General features: G+C 42.7%; 1 protein-coding gene across 7 annotated transcripts in view; it reads left to right on the top strand.

Moving 5' to 3' along the window:
• dlgap4b (discs, large (Drosophila) homolog-associated protein 4b) overlaps positions 1–17,062 on the top strand; it is a 151,792-nt gene that overhangs the window by 124,641 nt on the left and 10,089 nt on the right. For all 7 annotated transcript variants that reach the window (XM_020703568.3, XM_020703571.3, XM_020703570.3 and 4 more), the window contains 2 exons: positions 501–988; positions 1,920–2,011. In XM_020703568.3, coding sequence (XP_020559227.2) covers positions 501–988; positions 1,920–2,011 — 580 coding nt within the window. The remainder of the gene's footprint in view (positions 1–500; positions 989–1,919; positions 2,012–17,062) is intronic.

Raw genomic sequence — 17,062 nt, forward strand, 5'->3', positions numbered from 1 at the left:
TCTTCTAACATTTTCAATTTGTTTCTCATAGTTTTAATATTTTAGTCTAAAAATTTTGACTCATTCCGTTTAAAAATAAAAAATCTTGTACGACTATATTCTCACATTTAAATAAACTTTTCTTCGTTTATGGTGGCCACATCCCGGGGAGATGGGCGGGTTTTCTTTACCCAGTTATGACGCGGCGGCTGCTCCTTCCTGAACCGAAGTTTGTCTCTTTGTCCTCACTGGTGTGTGTTTGGCTCTCCTCCCATTCTCTTGGTCTTTTTCCGCTGTTGTTTATGTCCTTGTCTGTGGTCAAATGAAGTGCTACAGGAATTGTAGATGATTGGAAGACGCCACGTCCACCTCAGATGGCGTTGACACAAAAACTGGAGCTTGTTTATGTCGGCGTTGTCCTGCAGGAGGGACTCTGCGTTGAAGCTGAGCAGAGACTCTGTGCGTCTGCAGGTTCAGTGTCTCCTAAAAAGGCCTTTTTGTTTCACCTGGTCTCGTTTCAGGCTCAGCCGCTCCAGCAGTATGGCCTCCAAACAGGAAACGGACTCCGACACGCAGGATTTCTTCATCAACTCCCTCATCAATCACGCCAAATCCTCTGACAAGAAGGTCATGGTCAGCAGTGCCAGCCAATCCATGAGCTCCCCTCCCAGAAAAGACTCTCTGGACAACGGAGAGCCCTCGGGAGACGCGTCCCCCCCACCGCCCCCCAGGCAGATCCTCAACCGCTCCACCACGCGGAGCAGCTCCTCCTCCTTTTCGGAGAGCCTGGATCCAGCGCTGGACCCCTCGTCTCTGCCTCCGCCGGACCCCTGGCTGGACAGCGGGACGGACGGTCACAGCGGCCTCCCGCAGGGCGGAGGGGGCGGGACGCTGTGCAGAAGGGACGGTCACTGGTTCCTGAAGCTGCTGCAGGCGGAAACGGGACGCATGGAAGGGTGGTGCCAGCAGATGGAGCAGGAAACCAAAGACAACCAGCTGTCAGAGGAGGGTGAGAGCCGCCGGCCTGGTCTGGAAAGTGATGTTTGACGTGGATGTTGGACGCACAGCGGCCCCCTCATTTATCGCAGCGTTTACTCTTTACAGAAAACCTGCAATAGACAAAATGACATGTTCACAAATGTTTTTGTCACGTTTGCAACTGGAGGACAAAATGTTCCTTCTTATCCAGGCGGTAACAGGAAATGCATCTGCTTCAGTCTGGAATATTTAAAAAACTTTTACTGAGAGTAAATGAACCTGTTTGAGTCTCTAACTGTCACATATTTTTGCAAAATGTTTTAAAGCTTCGATTTTTTTTCTTTTTGATAAAAGAGGAAAGATGAATTGTTGGGTTCCTGTTAACCTGCAGCAGTTGTGCTCCTTGCTGATCACGTGTTGACTTGAAGATTCTTGGTTTTCCGCCCCGGGTTTGTGCTGCGCACAAGCAGACCCGTAATCTCCAGAATTACACAAATCAGTCTGGACCTGATTAAACCTCCAGATTAGTGGCTCAACATCAGGCTGAGACTTGCAGCGGTTAGCTCACATGCACATTAATGCAGGTCCTGCTCAGTTTCTGTCTGCAGAGTTTGACCCGTGTGAGAGAAATTCGGCTTGAATTCCCCACGTGCATCCGATTCCTCTAAGTTTAGTCATCGGATAAGAATTTTATCGTTTCGGCAGATGTTGGAAAGTGACAAACGCGCAGCTGCAGGATCCATAGGAGCTTAGATTTCCATAAAGAGGATCACATTGTTCAGCGCGCCGTAATCGCCTTCATGCCATCCTTTGGAGCGTATTGAGCAATAAAACTGTGAGGTCAGGAGCGGTTTGTCTGGTGATCTAATCCAAAGTCTCCATCCTAAAACACGACACAATCAGGTGAGGCCGAACTGAATCTGTCCTCTTTTTTTTTTCTCTCTCTCTCTCTCTCTCTGCAGTGCTGGGCAAAGTTCGCAGCGCAGTCGGAAGTGCTCAGCTCCTGATGTCTCAGAAATTCCAGCAGTTCCGGGGATTGTGTGAACAGAACCTGGTGCGTATGCCGCCACTCTGCCCGCGCTGTCCCTCGCTTTCCCCACACATGATGACAGCAGACTAATCTGAGGAGATTGGCAGCACTTTTGAGCATCCACATAAAAAAAAATGCCCACAAAGTACAAGAAGCTTATAATAAGCCTTTAAGCCCTTCCTCTCAGGTGACATGTTTTAGGGAAAATGTGATTATCCAGTTTGTAGGCAATTGCTGGCACATGTTTAACTGATAAATGTTGCTGGTGTGTGATTGGAACAAAGATGGGAGCTTAAATTCAGTGATCACTCTAGTCAGCTTTCAGGACGCCAAACTCAGGCTGGCGTCCAGTTTTAGAGGCCAGGCTGCGGTGGCGCACACAGCTGCTCATATAAAAATATATATATATATATATATATATATACATACACGTGTGCAGAAGAGCTTTAAAACTCAGCAGTACAGTCAGTAAAAACGTGTTTCTTTTGGGTCTAAAATCATGCTGTGATACAGCGCCCTCCAGTGTCAAGTGGGAAAATAGCACTGTCTTATCACAGCACTTCTAAACCAATAAAATAACACGTTTATAGAGGACCAATGGTGACAAAATAAATGAATACAACATTAATTAATTAAATAAATGTTTCATTAAATGTATCATTAATGAATTAAACTACAATTTCATTAATTTTTTTTAAAACATGTATTTTATGCTGCTGTAGTGTTTCAGCAAATAATTTAAGCTGTCCGACTCACCTGTCAAAGTCAGTGGGCGGAGCTAACTCAAACCCATTCTTTTCTATTGCTCTAGCCCAGCAGTCTGCAACCTGAATTCCACTACGTACATTTTGCACAAATAGCACAGATAACAGTTGGTCATTCGTGAATAAACGTGGAAAAAGTGAGAAAAGTTGTGGTCTTTACTTGAAATTTTCATAAACGTCTCATGAATGAACCACGTTAAAGCCACGGAAGAAGTACGAATACACCACGCAAAAGAACAGGTCAATGCCAATGTTCATTAGTGATTTGTGCGTCAATTACCTAATTTGAACGTGATATGTGCGCCACATACGCGATATAAAAGTTATACAGTACAGAGCAAAAGTTTGGACACAGCTTCTCATTCAAAGAGTTTTCTTTATTTTCATGACTATGAAAATTGTAGATTCACACTGAAAGAGTTTTCTTTTTTCATGACTATGAAAATTGTAGATTCACACTGAAAAAACTATGAAAACTATGAATGAACACATATGGAATTATATACATAATAAAAAAAAGTGTGAAACAACGGAAAATATGTCATATTGTAGGTTCTTCATAGTAGCCACCTTTTGATTTGATCACTGATTTGCACACTCTTGGCATTCTCTTGATGAGCTTCTAGAGGTAGTCGCCTGAATTGTTTTTCACTTCACAGGTGTGCCCTGTCAGGTTTAATAAGTGTGATTTCTGGCCTTAGAAATGGGGTTGGGATCATCAGTTGTGTTGTGCAGAAGTCAGGTGGATACACAGCTGATAGTCCTACTGAATAGACTGTTAGAATTTGTATTATGGCAATAAAAAAGCAGCTAAGTACAGAAAAACGAGTGGACATCATTACTTTAAGAAATGAAGGTCAGTCAGTCCCAAAAATTGGGAAAACTCTGAAAGTGTCCCCAATGCAGTCACAAAAACCATCAAGCGCTACAAAGAAACTGGCTCACATGTGGACCACCCCAGGAAAGGAAGACCAAGAGTCACCTCTGCTGTGGAGGATAAATTCATCCGAGTCAGCAGCCTCAGAAATGGCAGGTTAACAGCAGCTCAGATTAGAGAGCAGGTCAATGGCACACAGAGTTCCATCAGCAGACACATCTCTACAACAACGGTTCAAAGGAGACTGTGTGAATCAGGCCTTCATGCTAGAATATCTGCTAGGAAACCACTGCTAAAGAAAGGCAACAAGCAGAAGAGACTTGTTTGGGCTAAAGAACACAAGGAATGGACATCAGACCGGTGGACATCTCTGCTTTGGTCTCAAATTGGAGAATTTTGGTTCCAACCACCGTGTCTTTGTGCGGCGCAGAAAAGGTGAACAGATGGACTCTACATGCCTGGTTCCCATCGTGAAGCATGGAGGAGGAGGTGTGATGGTGTGGGGGTGCTTTGCTGGTGACACTGTTGGGGATTTATACCAAAATTGAAGGCATACTGAACCAGCATGGCTACCACAGCATCTTGCAGCGGCATGCTATTCCATCCAGTTTGCGTTTAGTTGGAGCATCATCTATTTTTCAACAGGACAATGACCCCAAACACACCTCCAGGCTGGTCAAGCGCTATTTGACCAAGAAGGAGAGTGATGGGGTACTGCGCCAGATGACCTGGCCTCCACAGTCATCGGACCTGAACCCATTCAAGATAGTTTGGGGTGAGCTGGACCGCAGAGTGAAGGCATAAGGGCCAACAAGTGCTAAGCATTCTGGGAACTCCTTAAAGACTGTTGGAAGACCATTTCAGGTGACTACCTGTTGAAGCTCATCAAAAGAATGACAAGAGTGTGCAAAGCAGTAATCAAAGCAAAAGGTGGCTACTATGAAGAGCCTACAGTATGACATATTTTCAGTTGTTTCACACTTTTTTGTTATGTATATAATTCCACATGTGATAGTTCATAGTTTTAATGCCTTCAGTGTAAATCTACAATTTTCCTAGTCATAAAAAAATAAAGAAAACTCTTTGAATGAGAAGGTGTGTCCAAACTTTTGGTCTGTACTGTGCATCAGTGGTGCATTAGTGAAAATTTGCGTATGCATCTCGCAAAAATCACGCACAATGGAGTCAGATTTACGCAATAATTGCGTATAAACTACATAACATATGTTCAAACTGTGTAATTCTCAGCAGACTAAAAGTTTTGAACGGCTCAGAGCCAAATTCATGTAAAGACTTTTCAGCCGAAACCCTCGACGGACATCTGCGCACATCCAAGAATGCCGAACACAAGAAACACTCAGGAAGTACGAATGTCACGCATGAATCACGAAAGACCGGAATTGCACACGCGGAAAATGTGCAAAATGTACGTAGTAGCTGCGTAACGCGGCCTTGTGTGGCTCTCTGGGTAAAGAAAAAAAACATACAGGTTTTCATTTGAAGTAACCATAAAGTGAACAGTACAAGTATTGAAGTAAAGTAACTCACACTGTATTCTTTAACTTGTTTACAAACGGTTAAAAGACAGTATGTATCATAATTGGAACTGAAGCATTATGCCAGATTTTTGTGGCCTACCACAGAAAACCAGTTGGAGGTCATAAGCACAAACACAGTGAAGGTGCACCAGGTTGTAAAGCAGATTTTCTATATTTCAAACAAATGTAAGGATTTCAAGTGCACCTTATGGTTTGAAAATACATTAGGAGTTACTTAATTACCTTTGATTTAATTTTGGACTGTTAGATTAACACATAAAATATTTTGATAGGAAATCATGTGAACCGAAACTCCAAAGTTATAACTATTTCATATTTTGAAACGATGGTTATTTTCTCTTTGTTTATTATTGTATTTCTTAAAAAAAAGATTTTATTTATATTTATCATAATAGTAACAATAACATCAATACAAATGGGTGTATAATTTTTCCACATGAAGTGAGACGACTCTGACTCGGTTGTGGTCCTGAGAAATCAGCCTGTTGAAGTGTTGAAGGCTGCAGACTCGCGTTCTGGCCTGAAGTCTTTCGTGATCTGAGGGCTACAGGGACGGCGGACCTTCATGAACTTCACAGCGACAATGGTCGGAGACATTTCTGACCTTGCAGACCCACAGCACATAGTGTGTAAGTTAGAGGGATTGGTTGAAGTTACCACATATTAACTCAACTGTGACGGCAGCTTTAGAAGAAATGCTCCGACGGTTCAAACGGCTCAAGACTCGCCAAGATGAGGGCATTTCTCTGGGATTGAGTGGACTTCTCTTGATAGACAGGGTAACCAATTGTCTTTGATGGGGGAGTTTGACAGATAAAACTAATTCATAAAATGTTTTTTGTTTTTTTTACGAGAACTGAACTGAGCGACTCCTCCCCCCCTGGCATTCCAAACAGGAAGTACCTGCTGGTTCCAAGAAGCCGAAATCCCATGAACTTTGATAGAGAAATAAACAGCTGTTACTCATTCTATTGGTCAGAATGACCATTCTTGCTCTGATGCCTGTTTTTAACATCTTCTTGATAATCCTTAATTTGTAAATATTTTTTTTCCGTAGCTCAAGTTATTCGAGTTATAAACTGACCAATCAGATGCCTCCGTAAAAGTAGGTGGTCTCACATCTAACGTTCAAAACGTCTTATTGACAGATTTTGTGTAGCCCTGCTTTGAAGTGCCAGGGGTGTGGTCTTCCAACAAGCTCACTCTTGATTGGATAGAGTGGTCAATTCAATTCAATTCAATTTTATTTGTATAGCCCAAAATCACAACAACAGTCGTCTCGATGGGCTTCGAAGTAAAACATGAACTCAAAAGGATCACGAATACAAAGAGTTCAATAGAAAATTAAAGCTACAAGTAGCATTTAGCGGGCCCGAGCACGTGCGACCGCCTGGCACGAGCGACCGCCCCGTGAGCAACGCCCTGCTCGAGCCATTGTCGTCGTTCTTTCTTGTCCATTCTGGAGCTCCAAGCTAATGTCAATATGAAAGCAGCCTGTGGGGGGGGGGGGGGGACTGTAATCTGTTGCCTTAAGGGACAAAGACTTTTGCATATAGCATGAACGAGTGAGTGAATGAGCAACGCCCTGCTCGAGCCGTTTTGTGTCGTTCTTCCTTCTGCATTCTGGAGCTGCAAGCTACATTTAACATGACAGCAGCATGTCGGCGGGGGGTGGGGGGGGCTGTTATCTGTTTCCTTTAAGGACTGAAATTTTTGCATATATTGTGAAAATAAAATTCAAACGAAGCCTTGATTAGACCTGCTCATTTTCTCATCCAGAAGAAAAACAAAAAACAAACAAACACACAGCTGTGCTGCACTGCTGCTGTCCAGAGAATCTTCAAACTGGATGCAAAACAACATGCGCTTTGCAAGATCCTGGTCCACCTGATCGGCCAAGTTATCAAACATAGCTGACACTTGTCTAGACATTGTAGTGGAAATTAATCACTTCTATTTTTCACATCTTTTGGTACAGTGTTAGTGATTATCATCATTGCTTGATTGACAACTTTTTAACATCATCAAGAAATCAACATCAAGAGAAGAACTATTGACAGAACTGCACTTACAAACAAATATAGGAGGAGTTGAAATGTATAACACGGTGAAGGACTTTTTGTGCAGAAAAAGGTACCATTAGAAAAGCTAGTAGCAGTGACTGCAGACGGGGCTCCTGCTATGATCAATAGACAAACAGGTTTCATCACTCACTGTAAAGCTGACCCAGACTTCCCAAAATGTCTGCATTACTGCTGCTTCATTCACCAGCAGGCCTTATGTGGAGAAGTGATTGGCTCTGGACACATAAAGACTCCTATTGTGAAAATCATAAAAAAAAACCTCAGCTGCAAAGCAAAACAGCACAGGATTTTCAAGGTGCTATTGGAGGAAATGTCTGCTGAATATGGTGAATATGAATATGGTAAATATGAAATTGCATTTTTGACTAATTTTACTGGAAATCTAAACCACTTCAACTGTGATCTGCAAGGCAATGGTAAAACTATATTTTTTATGGAACAGCCTGCAGTGTTTCTTGTGGGGATCTTTTCTGCCAGGGCTTGCCGGCTTGGTCGGTGGTTGTTGCTGCAGTTGTCTTCCTTACTGGGGCAGCTGGAGTCAAACACAGCAGCCTCACAGCTGTGAAGTGGACCCCGTTGATGTTCCAGTCTGGGTGGGTGTTGTGGCGATGTTCCTATGGCCAGGCTGGCTCCTGGTATGAAGAGATTCCCAAATACCGTTTCTTAACCGCAGAGCCAAGCATGTGTTTACATGTTTAGGTCAAAAATGTGATGAATAGCTTCATGTTGTCTAGTGATGTAAGTTTTTAACCTAGTTAAACCTACACATGCCACCCTGTTACTAATCCAGTTGATATGGTTCTCCATCTGTGTCTAAGTGATATAGTCAGAATCAGAATCGTTTATTGTCATTGTACATGGGGATACAATGAAATTGCAGCAGCCTTGGAGTGAAGGAGTTACATAAAATAAAAATAAAAATAGAATAGAAAAAGAAATACTGTATTTACAACTCTTAACAAAAAATAAACAATATGGACAGAAACTGTTAAATATTAAATATTTGTGAATAAAATAGAATGGAATTACATGAGTTGCTGTGAGCACAGCTTAATAAATATCAAGTTATTGCACAGTGACCCGGTTAGACAGTCAGGATATTGCACGCATTGTAGTAAAATTAGAGTGAGGTGTGGTTGGTGGACGTATGTGCATTCCGTATGATAATTGCCTATGGAAAAAAGCTGTTTCTTAGTCTGTTTGTCCTGGTTCTGATGGACCTGTACCTCCTTCCAGAGGGCAGCAGTTCAAACAGAGGGAAAGCAGAATGGGTGGAGTTAGTGGTGATGCTAGTCACTCTGCTGAGGCAGCGAGACTGGTAAATGTCCTTCAGTGAGGGGAGGGGGCAGCCGATGATCCTCTGCGCTGTCTTTACCACTCTCTGGAGACTCTGCCGTTCTGCTTCAGTGCGGTGGGAAAACCACACTGTGATGCCATAGGAAAGAATGCTCTCAATGGTTGAGCGGTAGAACGTTACCAGCAGCTCCTGGCTGACGTCGTTCCTCCTAAGTTTTCTCAGGAAGTGCAGGCGTTGCTGGGCCTTCCTGATGAGAGTCATGGTGTTGTTAGACCATGTGAGGTCAGCAGAGATGGTGGTGCCCAGGAGGGTGAAGCTGTGGACCCTCTCCACACAGTTTCCATCGATGTAGAGTGGGGGTGGATCTGTTCTGTTTTTTCTGAAGTCCAGGATGATCTCCTTGGTCTTGGTGGTGTTCAGGATGAGGTTATTAGCCTGACACCACCTTGAGAGTTTCAGGACTTCGTCTCTGTAGGCCGTCTCGTCGTCCCCAGAGATCAGCCCCACCACAGTAGTGTCGTCTGCAAACTTCACCACGGTGTTGCTGGTGTGGGCTGGTCTGCAGTCTGCTGTGTACAGTGTGTACAGCAGAGGACTCAGCACACATCCCTGTGTGGAGCCTGTGCTCAGCGTCCGGGTGGAAGAGAGGTGGGGGTCAAGTTTGACTGTCTGTGGTCTGTTTGTCAGGAAGTCCTTGATCCACGAGCAAGTGAGTGGGTGGAGTCCTAGTTCAGACAGTTTGTTGACCAGAATGTCAGGAATGATTGTGTTAAAGGCTGAGCTATAGTCCACAAAGAGCATCCTGGCGTAGGTGTCTCTGTGTTCCAGGTGGCTCAGCGCAGTGTGGAGGGTGATGGAAATGGCATCATCCGTTGATCTGTTTGCTTTGTAAGCAAACTGGTGGGGGACGAAGATTGGAGGGAGGGAGTCTTTGATGTGTTCCAGGAGCAGCCGCTCCAGACACTTTGTGATGACAGCAGTGAGTGCAACTGGGCGGAAGTCCGTGAGGAAGGCTGTGGATGAGGACTTTTTGGGTATCGGGATGATAGTGGATGACTTCAGGCAAGCAGGGATGAAAGCCTGAGCTAGCGACAGGTTGAAGATTTTTGTGAAGACCTGGGAGAGTTGATCGGCGCAGGCCCGCAGAACCTTTCCGGGAACTCCATCAGGTCCCGCCGCTTTCCTGGGGTTTACCCTGCTGAACATCCGTGCCATCCGTGCCACGTCCATAAAGGCATTGTTTTTATATTTAGAGCTCTAAGCAACCAAACAGTTGTCTATATAAAAGAGCTTTTACAATTGTGCACTTTTAGCAGGCTGAAAAAATTATCTTTTTAAAATTGCCATTTCAAATTTGGGTTTTAAATTTTGTGTTCCATTTTTCTGTTCTTGTATTGGAAGGATTTGTTATTATTTTGTTTAAAAGTGCTACATATTGTATATACACATAATTTATTTAGAGAAATTTGCTATAGGTTGTGTTTTTTGGTTTTGTAGTTTAATTTCATTGGATTTATATTAAGGAAAAGAAGTTGCAGCATTGATTAAAAAAGGATAAAAGAGACATTTACTGTCTAAGTCTTATGTTACATCTGTAGAACTGTACTGAGAGTTGGGTTTTGTTTTGGAGCACATTCATATGTTTTGTTTGTAAAAAAAAAAGATAAAATATTAAGTTAATTGCATTTTACATGACTAGAAAAGCAATGATTATTCATAAAACTCTATGAAAGACATACAAAACAAATGAAAAAGCAGTCTGCCCTCCCTCTTGTGTCTAAACTATTGTCACCTCACTTCTGGGTTAGTTAGCATATGAACAGGCAGCTGGTGTGTGTGTGTGTGGGGGGGGGGGGGGGGGTGAAATTTGACTCCAGCAACAGGGCAGATTGAGGAGCAGGATGCAGCATGAGGAAAAGACTGAAGCATGTAAGAGGAAATGACATCCTACAGTTGACCAGTTCACTTTATATCTGTAAAGAATATTCAAGAAGCATTTAGACATGTTCAGCTATATGCGTGTGAAACTTGGTGTGGATATTTGAAGCATAAGTAATTTTAAAACACACTTGTTTGGAGTCCAGACGGAAAAAGCACAGGTTTTGGGATGAATCAGGATTTTTTAAAAATCATCTGTTTCACCTGGACTTCTGAAAAAAATATGGAAGGCAGCAAACACAGATCCCTACATTTAAAAAAATAAATGGTGTTGATATATGATGATTAAGTTATGAAAAATGATAGGTGTTTGTAGTTTTGCCTAAAAAGACGTTTTCGGACCTTTTTGGATGAAATGTTGTCTAAAAGTTCACCTGTAACTTCAATCATTCTGAATTTTTTTAGGAAGCAGTAGCACATAAATGCCTATTAAAGTGTAGTCTTTGGTGCTGATAACCTAAACAGAATTTATGCTAAAAATCTTTGTTCAGTCCAAAATTGCATAGGAAAAAAAGAGGTATGAAGTTTCTCATAGACCCTATTGTGTTACATATCAAAGCTGGAGGTTATTAAAGGCATCTAATTCTGAAATCTCAGCTTCCTGAGACAAACGGCTGATTTATAATAAATTTCTATTATTTGGGTGCACATAATCGACCACTTCCTGTTACGCAGGCACCGTCAGGTGTACACCCATGAAACTTCAGATTATGAGAGAGGACCCTTCTGCGTATCTCCAGTTTTAATTTCATGCACATCGGACAAAGCAAAGAGAAAATACAGGGCAGAATGTGCCCAATGCAATAACTAGGTGGCGCTATAGAGCTCGTCCAAGATTGTCATATCCATGGGTTCAGAATAGAAGCTTCATCATATCCATTGAATTTCAGTGAGATTGGACAAGGAATGTGCACGTGAGAGCAACTTTTGTGTGCATGGCGAGATGCCCAACTTTGCCGCTCTGTCACGACCACACCCCCGCATTGAAAGTTATGGTTTTTTGTCAGAGTAAACTTCAATGGCTTTTCAACAGGTGGATGTCATTTTCAGGTGTGTCGGCTCATCCTACTCAGAGCAGTGATGCTCCAAGTAAAACATGTCATTTCATCTTGCCAGCAGGTGGCGCTACACTTTTTCCGGATTCTTTCACTGCAGATGTGTTCAGAGTCAGACTAAAATCATGCATATCAATTTTGGATCAGATTGGAATATGCATGGCTGAGTTATGGCCATTTTTCTTTTCATGGCGTGTTTTCGAAATGACCTCCAAGTTCGACGCGCCGCCACGGTCACAAACATCCGTAATACTTTTAAAGCTTCGCAATTTAACATCGGACATGTGTTTAGTTTACAAAACCAAAGTTTGGAGTCATTACTCTCAAATCTCTAGGAGGAGTTCGTTCTAGAGCGAGGCCTGCAAATGACCAAAATACAGCAAAAATGACATATTGACACCAATATAGCAGACTTCCTGTGCGACTGACAGCTTGGTACCAAGAGACTTTTTTGTAGGTTTCCATCTGATGAACATGTCCTGAAAAAATCAAGCTTGTATGTTAAAGCATATGCGGGGGCTCGGGACAAATGTCACTGTAGGTGGCGCTGTCGAGCCGTTTTTGTGCGCCCATGCCAATCTCCTGTAAAATACGAAATTTTTCGCGACTCCTGATGTGTGTGCCAAATTTGGTGAGTTTTGGGGTATGTTAAAGGCCTCAAAAAGGCGACTCTTCCGTCGGAAGAAAAAGAATAATAATAATAATTAAAGCTACAAGTAGCATTTAGCGGGCCCGAGCACGTGCGACCGCATGGCACGAGCGACCGCCCCGTGAGCAACGCCTTGCTCGAGCCATTCTCGTCGTTTTTTCTTGTCCATTCTGGAGCTCCAAGCTATTGTTAATACGACAGCAGCCTGGGGGGGGGGGGGGGGGGCTGTAATCTGTTGCCTTAAGGGACAAAGACTTTTGCATATAGCATGAAAAAAATTCAAGCAATGATGATAATTGCTATCACTGTCCCTAAGGATGAGAACAATAGAACTCATTCAATTTCCACTACAATGTCTAGATGAGTGTCAGCTATGTCTGATAACTTGGCCAATTAGCTGGACCGGGATCTTGCAAAGTGCAGGTGGTTAACGTCCAGTGTGATGAGTCTGTGGACGGCAACAGTACAGCATAGCTTTTGGTTTCCACAAGAGAAGAACTCCTGACACATCTGCCCTAACAGACAACTACAAGAGGAGTTGAAATGTATAACACGGTGAAGGAGTTTTTGTGCAGAAAAAGGTACAATTAGAAAAGCTGGTAGCAGTGACTGCAGATGGGACTCCTGCTATGATCAATAGACAAACAGGTTTCATCACTCACTGTTAAGCTGACCCAGACTTTCCAAAATGTCTGCATTACTGCTGCGTCATTCACCAGCAGGCCTTATGTGCAGAAGTGATTGGCTCTGGACATATAATGACTCTTATTCTGAAAATCGTAAACAACCTCAGCTGCAAAGCAAAATAGCACAGGATTTTTAAGGTGCTATTGGAGGAGATGTCTGTTGAATATGGTGAATATTAACATTGTGAATCTGAACTTGCATTCTTGACTGACATTACTGGAAAACTAAACCACTTGATCTGCGAGCTGCAAGACAATGGCAAAACTATTTTTTTTTGACCAGCCTGCCTGAGCCAGTGTTTTTCTTGTGGGGATCTTTTCTGCCAGGGCTTGTCAGCTTGGTCAGTGGATGTTGCTGCAGTTGTCTCCCTTGCTGGGACAGCTGGAGTTAAACACAGCAGCTCACGGCTCTGAAGTGGACCCCGTTGCTGTCCCAGTCTGGATGGGCACTGTGGCGATGTTCCAATGGCCAGGCTGGCTCCTGGTATAAAGAGATTCCCAAATACCATTTCCTAACCGCAGAGCCAAGGATGTGTTTACATGTTTAGGTCAAAAATGTGATGGACAGCTTCATGTTGTCTAAACATGCCACCCTGTTATTAATCCAGTTGATATGGTTCTCCATCTGTGTCTAGGTGATAGAAAAGCATTTTTTTTTTATATTTAGAGCTCTAAGCAAACAAACAGTTGTCTATATAAAAGAGCTTTTACAATTGTGCACTTTTAGCAGGTCTCTGAGTTCATGTGACCAATGTATGGTGGATTTTCACAGACCTTGTTTAAAACTGAAGGTGAGAGAGACTTAGAGAAATGGCTTCATTGTTCTGGAGTTCTTTGTTTCATCCACAGAAGAGTAGAATTGGTGATTGATTTTGAAAAGCTGCTGAAAAAAGTATCTTTTTCAAATTGCAATTTCTAACTTTGGTTTTACATTTTGTGTTCCATTTTTTGTGCTTTAATTGGGAAGCATTTGTTATTTGTTTGGTGTTTTTAAGGTTCTGCAAATATACACATCATTTTTTAGAGACATTTGTTATCAGTTGTGTTTGTTGATTTGTAGTTTACAATGATGAAAGTCTTCCGGGAATTCCCGGAAATCCGGGTTTTTGAGCAAACCGAAAGTACTTTCCGGGAAATAAAGACCTGATCTCTACTGACAAATCGCTTTCCGGATTAAAAAATGGTCTGAAATCAGCTAATTTTAGCTTTATTTTCTATTATTTCTCCGCAGATCGCTTCCTCTATGGTCGTGGCCATCTCTCGTCTTCCCGGCCTAATTGACCAATGACGGGACGTTTTAGTTGCTTTCGGATGCGTCGACGGGTCTGATTGGCTCTGTCTGCACCACGTGGTCAGCGTGACTCGCTTCCCTAGAGACCAAAACTGGCGGAGCCACGCTAAACTTTCACAAACACATCTGAAGAGTTTGCGATCAAATTTGTGTTAAAATAATGGCAGGCATCGTCATTATTGAGCGTGGTCACGACCTCAGTTGTGAGAAGACGATAAAAAACAAATTGAAGTGGTCTTGGCTGGAAAAAAAAGATTTTTAAGGTAGTGTAGGTCAAATACTTTTTTGTGTAAAATAATCTCAAAACCACATTTTGAAATAATTTCAATTTTAGTTTTGAGTTTCAGTTTTTATTTTGAATACATTTCTCTATCTAATTTATTTGTATTTCCTAATGACCATGATTTAGTTCAGTATAGTTGACATTAATTATAAGTATTTGATGGTTTGGACCCGCACTCCCTTAAAAAATAATGTTTACAATGTTTAGCTTAGTTTGTATGTTTGTTTTGATATTTCCCAGATTACTTAGTATTGGTGTTAAAGAATTGATGTATTATGTTATAGAATTATAGTTTAAAGCAGATCCCATATTTTGATGTAATTATAGTTTGAGAAAACAGTGCAAGTGGATGTTGTACATCAGTCATTTCTAAAGCAGAAATAATGTATAAATAACTGAGGTATTTTCATAGAATATCATAGTTACTGGTGTTCTTTTTGCCATTTGGGGCTTTGATGTTACTATATTTTAGCAATTGTATGTTTTGCAGCTTTAAGGAAAAGCGTAGATTGTAGGATTGTGTTACTTTGAGCAATTTTCCAAATTCTTTTTTAGGACCAGCAAGTCCTTAATGGAGAGTCAAACTAGGGGTTTGACTCTCCATATATCCATGGTTTGAATGACAAATCATGATGCTCTAATTAGTCTTAGTTTCTTGATAAAGAAGTGAATAACTAGCTGCCAGAATGCACCAGAATGCATCTAAGACCACGTATTTTTCCAAAATTTCGCTCTGTGCCCGCCATATCGCTCAAAGAAAAGTTCAGGGATTTTTTCCTTACCTGACTTTCATCACTGAGTTTAATTTCATTGGATGTATAGATGTCGTGTGGGGGGGAGGCTCGAGAGCAGGTAGGACCCAGGCGCAGAGACGGGAGGCAAACGGGTTCAGGGCAAGTGGGTTTATTTAACTAACAAAAAGCGCTGCAGAGCAGGATGACAAAACTAAAAACAAAAACTTACTGTGGCATGGCAAGGGACATGGACGCCAGACAAGAAGACGTGATCAACATGAGCAGAAGTTAATGGACCAGCACAGGAGGAAGGCAGAGACAAGACTTATATACAGACAGGGCAGACAAGACACAGGTGAACACGATTAGGGCAGATGGGGACCAAAGGAAGTAAAACTCAAGAAACATGACAAGACAGGAAACCTTTCAAAATAAAACAGGAAACAGAACCAAACAAGACAGAACAAGAACTAAAGCGAAAAAAAAGACAACAAACTGAAACCATGACAATAGAAAGGAAAAGAAATTCAAACATTGATTATAAAAAAGGATATAAGAGATAAAAAAAAAGAAAAAGGAAAAGAAAAAAAGATAAAATATTGATTTAATTGCATTTTGAATGAATAAAAAACAATGATTAATAGAATCAGAATCAGAAATCAGAAAAAGTTTTATTGCCAGGTTCAGTAGAGCGCACTTTACAAAACGAGGAATTTGACTTGGTGTATAGTGCAATTAAGAATAAGTTAAAAATTAAGTTAACAACAACAACACACTATATACAGTAGAGTAAGGTGAATTAAAGTGGGAGCACAGATGGGCTGGGATGGTGGGGCCTGTAAGTGGCACAGACAGTCCTTTGGTGGGCGGGGGGGGAGGGGGGGTCACCTGGGGGAGTTGGGGTACTGTTCAGCAGGCTGACTGCAGTGGGGAAGAAGCTGTTCTTGTGGCGCGAGGTCCTGGTCCTGATGGACCGGAGCCTCTTGCCAGAAGGGAGGGGCCGAAAGAGATTATGTCCTGAATGAGAGGGGTTGGCTACAATCCTGGCTGCCCGCCTCCAGGTCCTGGAGATGTGCAGCTCCTGGAGAGACGGGAGGTGGCAGCCGATCACCTTCTCTGCTGAGTGGATGACGCGTTGCAGCTTGGCCTTGTCTCTGGCCGTGGCCGCAGCGAACCAGACTGTGATGGAGGACGTGAGGGTGGATTCGATGATGGCGGTGTAAAAGTCTACCAGCATCTTTTCAGGGAGGTGAAACTTCTTCAGCTGCCTCAGGAAGTACATCCTCTGCTGGACCTTCTTAGTGATGGAGCTGATGTTCTGCTCCCACTTGAGGTCCTGGCTGATGATGGTTCCCAGGAAGCAGAAGGACTCCACAGAGGTCACCGGGGAGTCACAGAGGATGACAGGGGGGAGGGGGGCTGGGGCCTTCCTGAAGTCCACTGTCATCTCCACTGTCTTCAGAGCATTAAGCTCCAGGTTGTTAGCGCTGCACTATGACACCAGCCTGGCTATTTCACTCCTGTAGGCCGACTCATCTCCGTCAGAGATGAGGCCGATGAGTGTGGTGTCGTCAGCAAACTTCAGGAGTTTGACAGACAGGTGACCAGCTGTGCAGCTGTTTGTGTACAGGGAGAGTAACAGGGGTGAAAGGACACAGCCCTGGGGGGATCCGGTGCTTGTGGTCCGAGTATCTGAGACGAGCTTCCCCAGCCTCACATACTGCTGTCTGTCCGTCAGGAAGTCTGTGATCCACCTGCAGGTGGAGTCAGGCACATTCATCTTGGAGAGTTTTTAATACTAAAGATGTATGAAAGACATACCGAAAAAATATGTCTTTCAGTGTTTAACTGGCTGTCT

Source organism: Oryzias latipes, chromosome 5 (genome assembly GCF_053564925.1).
Source record: "Oryzias latipes strain Hd-rR chromosome 5, Olatipes_Hd-rR_3.1".
NCBI lineage: Eukaryota > Metazoa > Chordata > Actinopteri > Beloniformes > Adrianichthyidae > Oryzias > Oryzias latipes.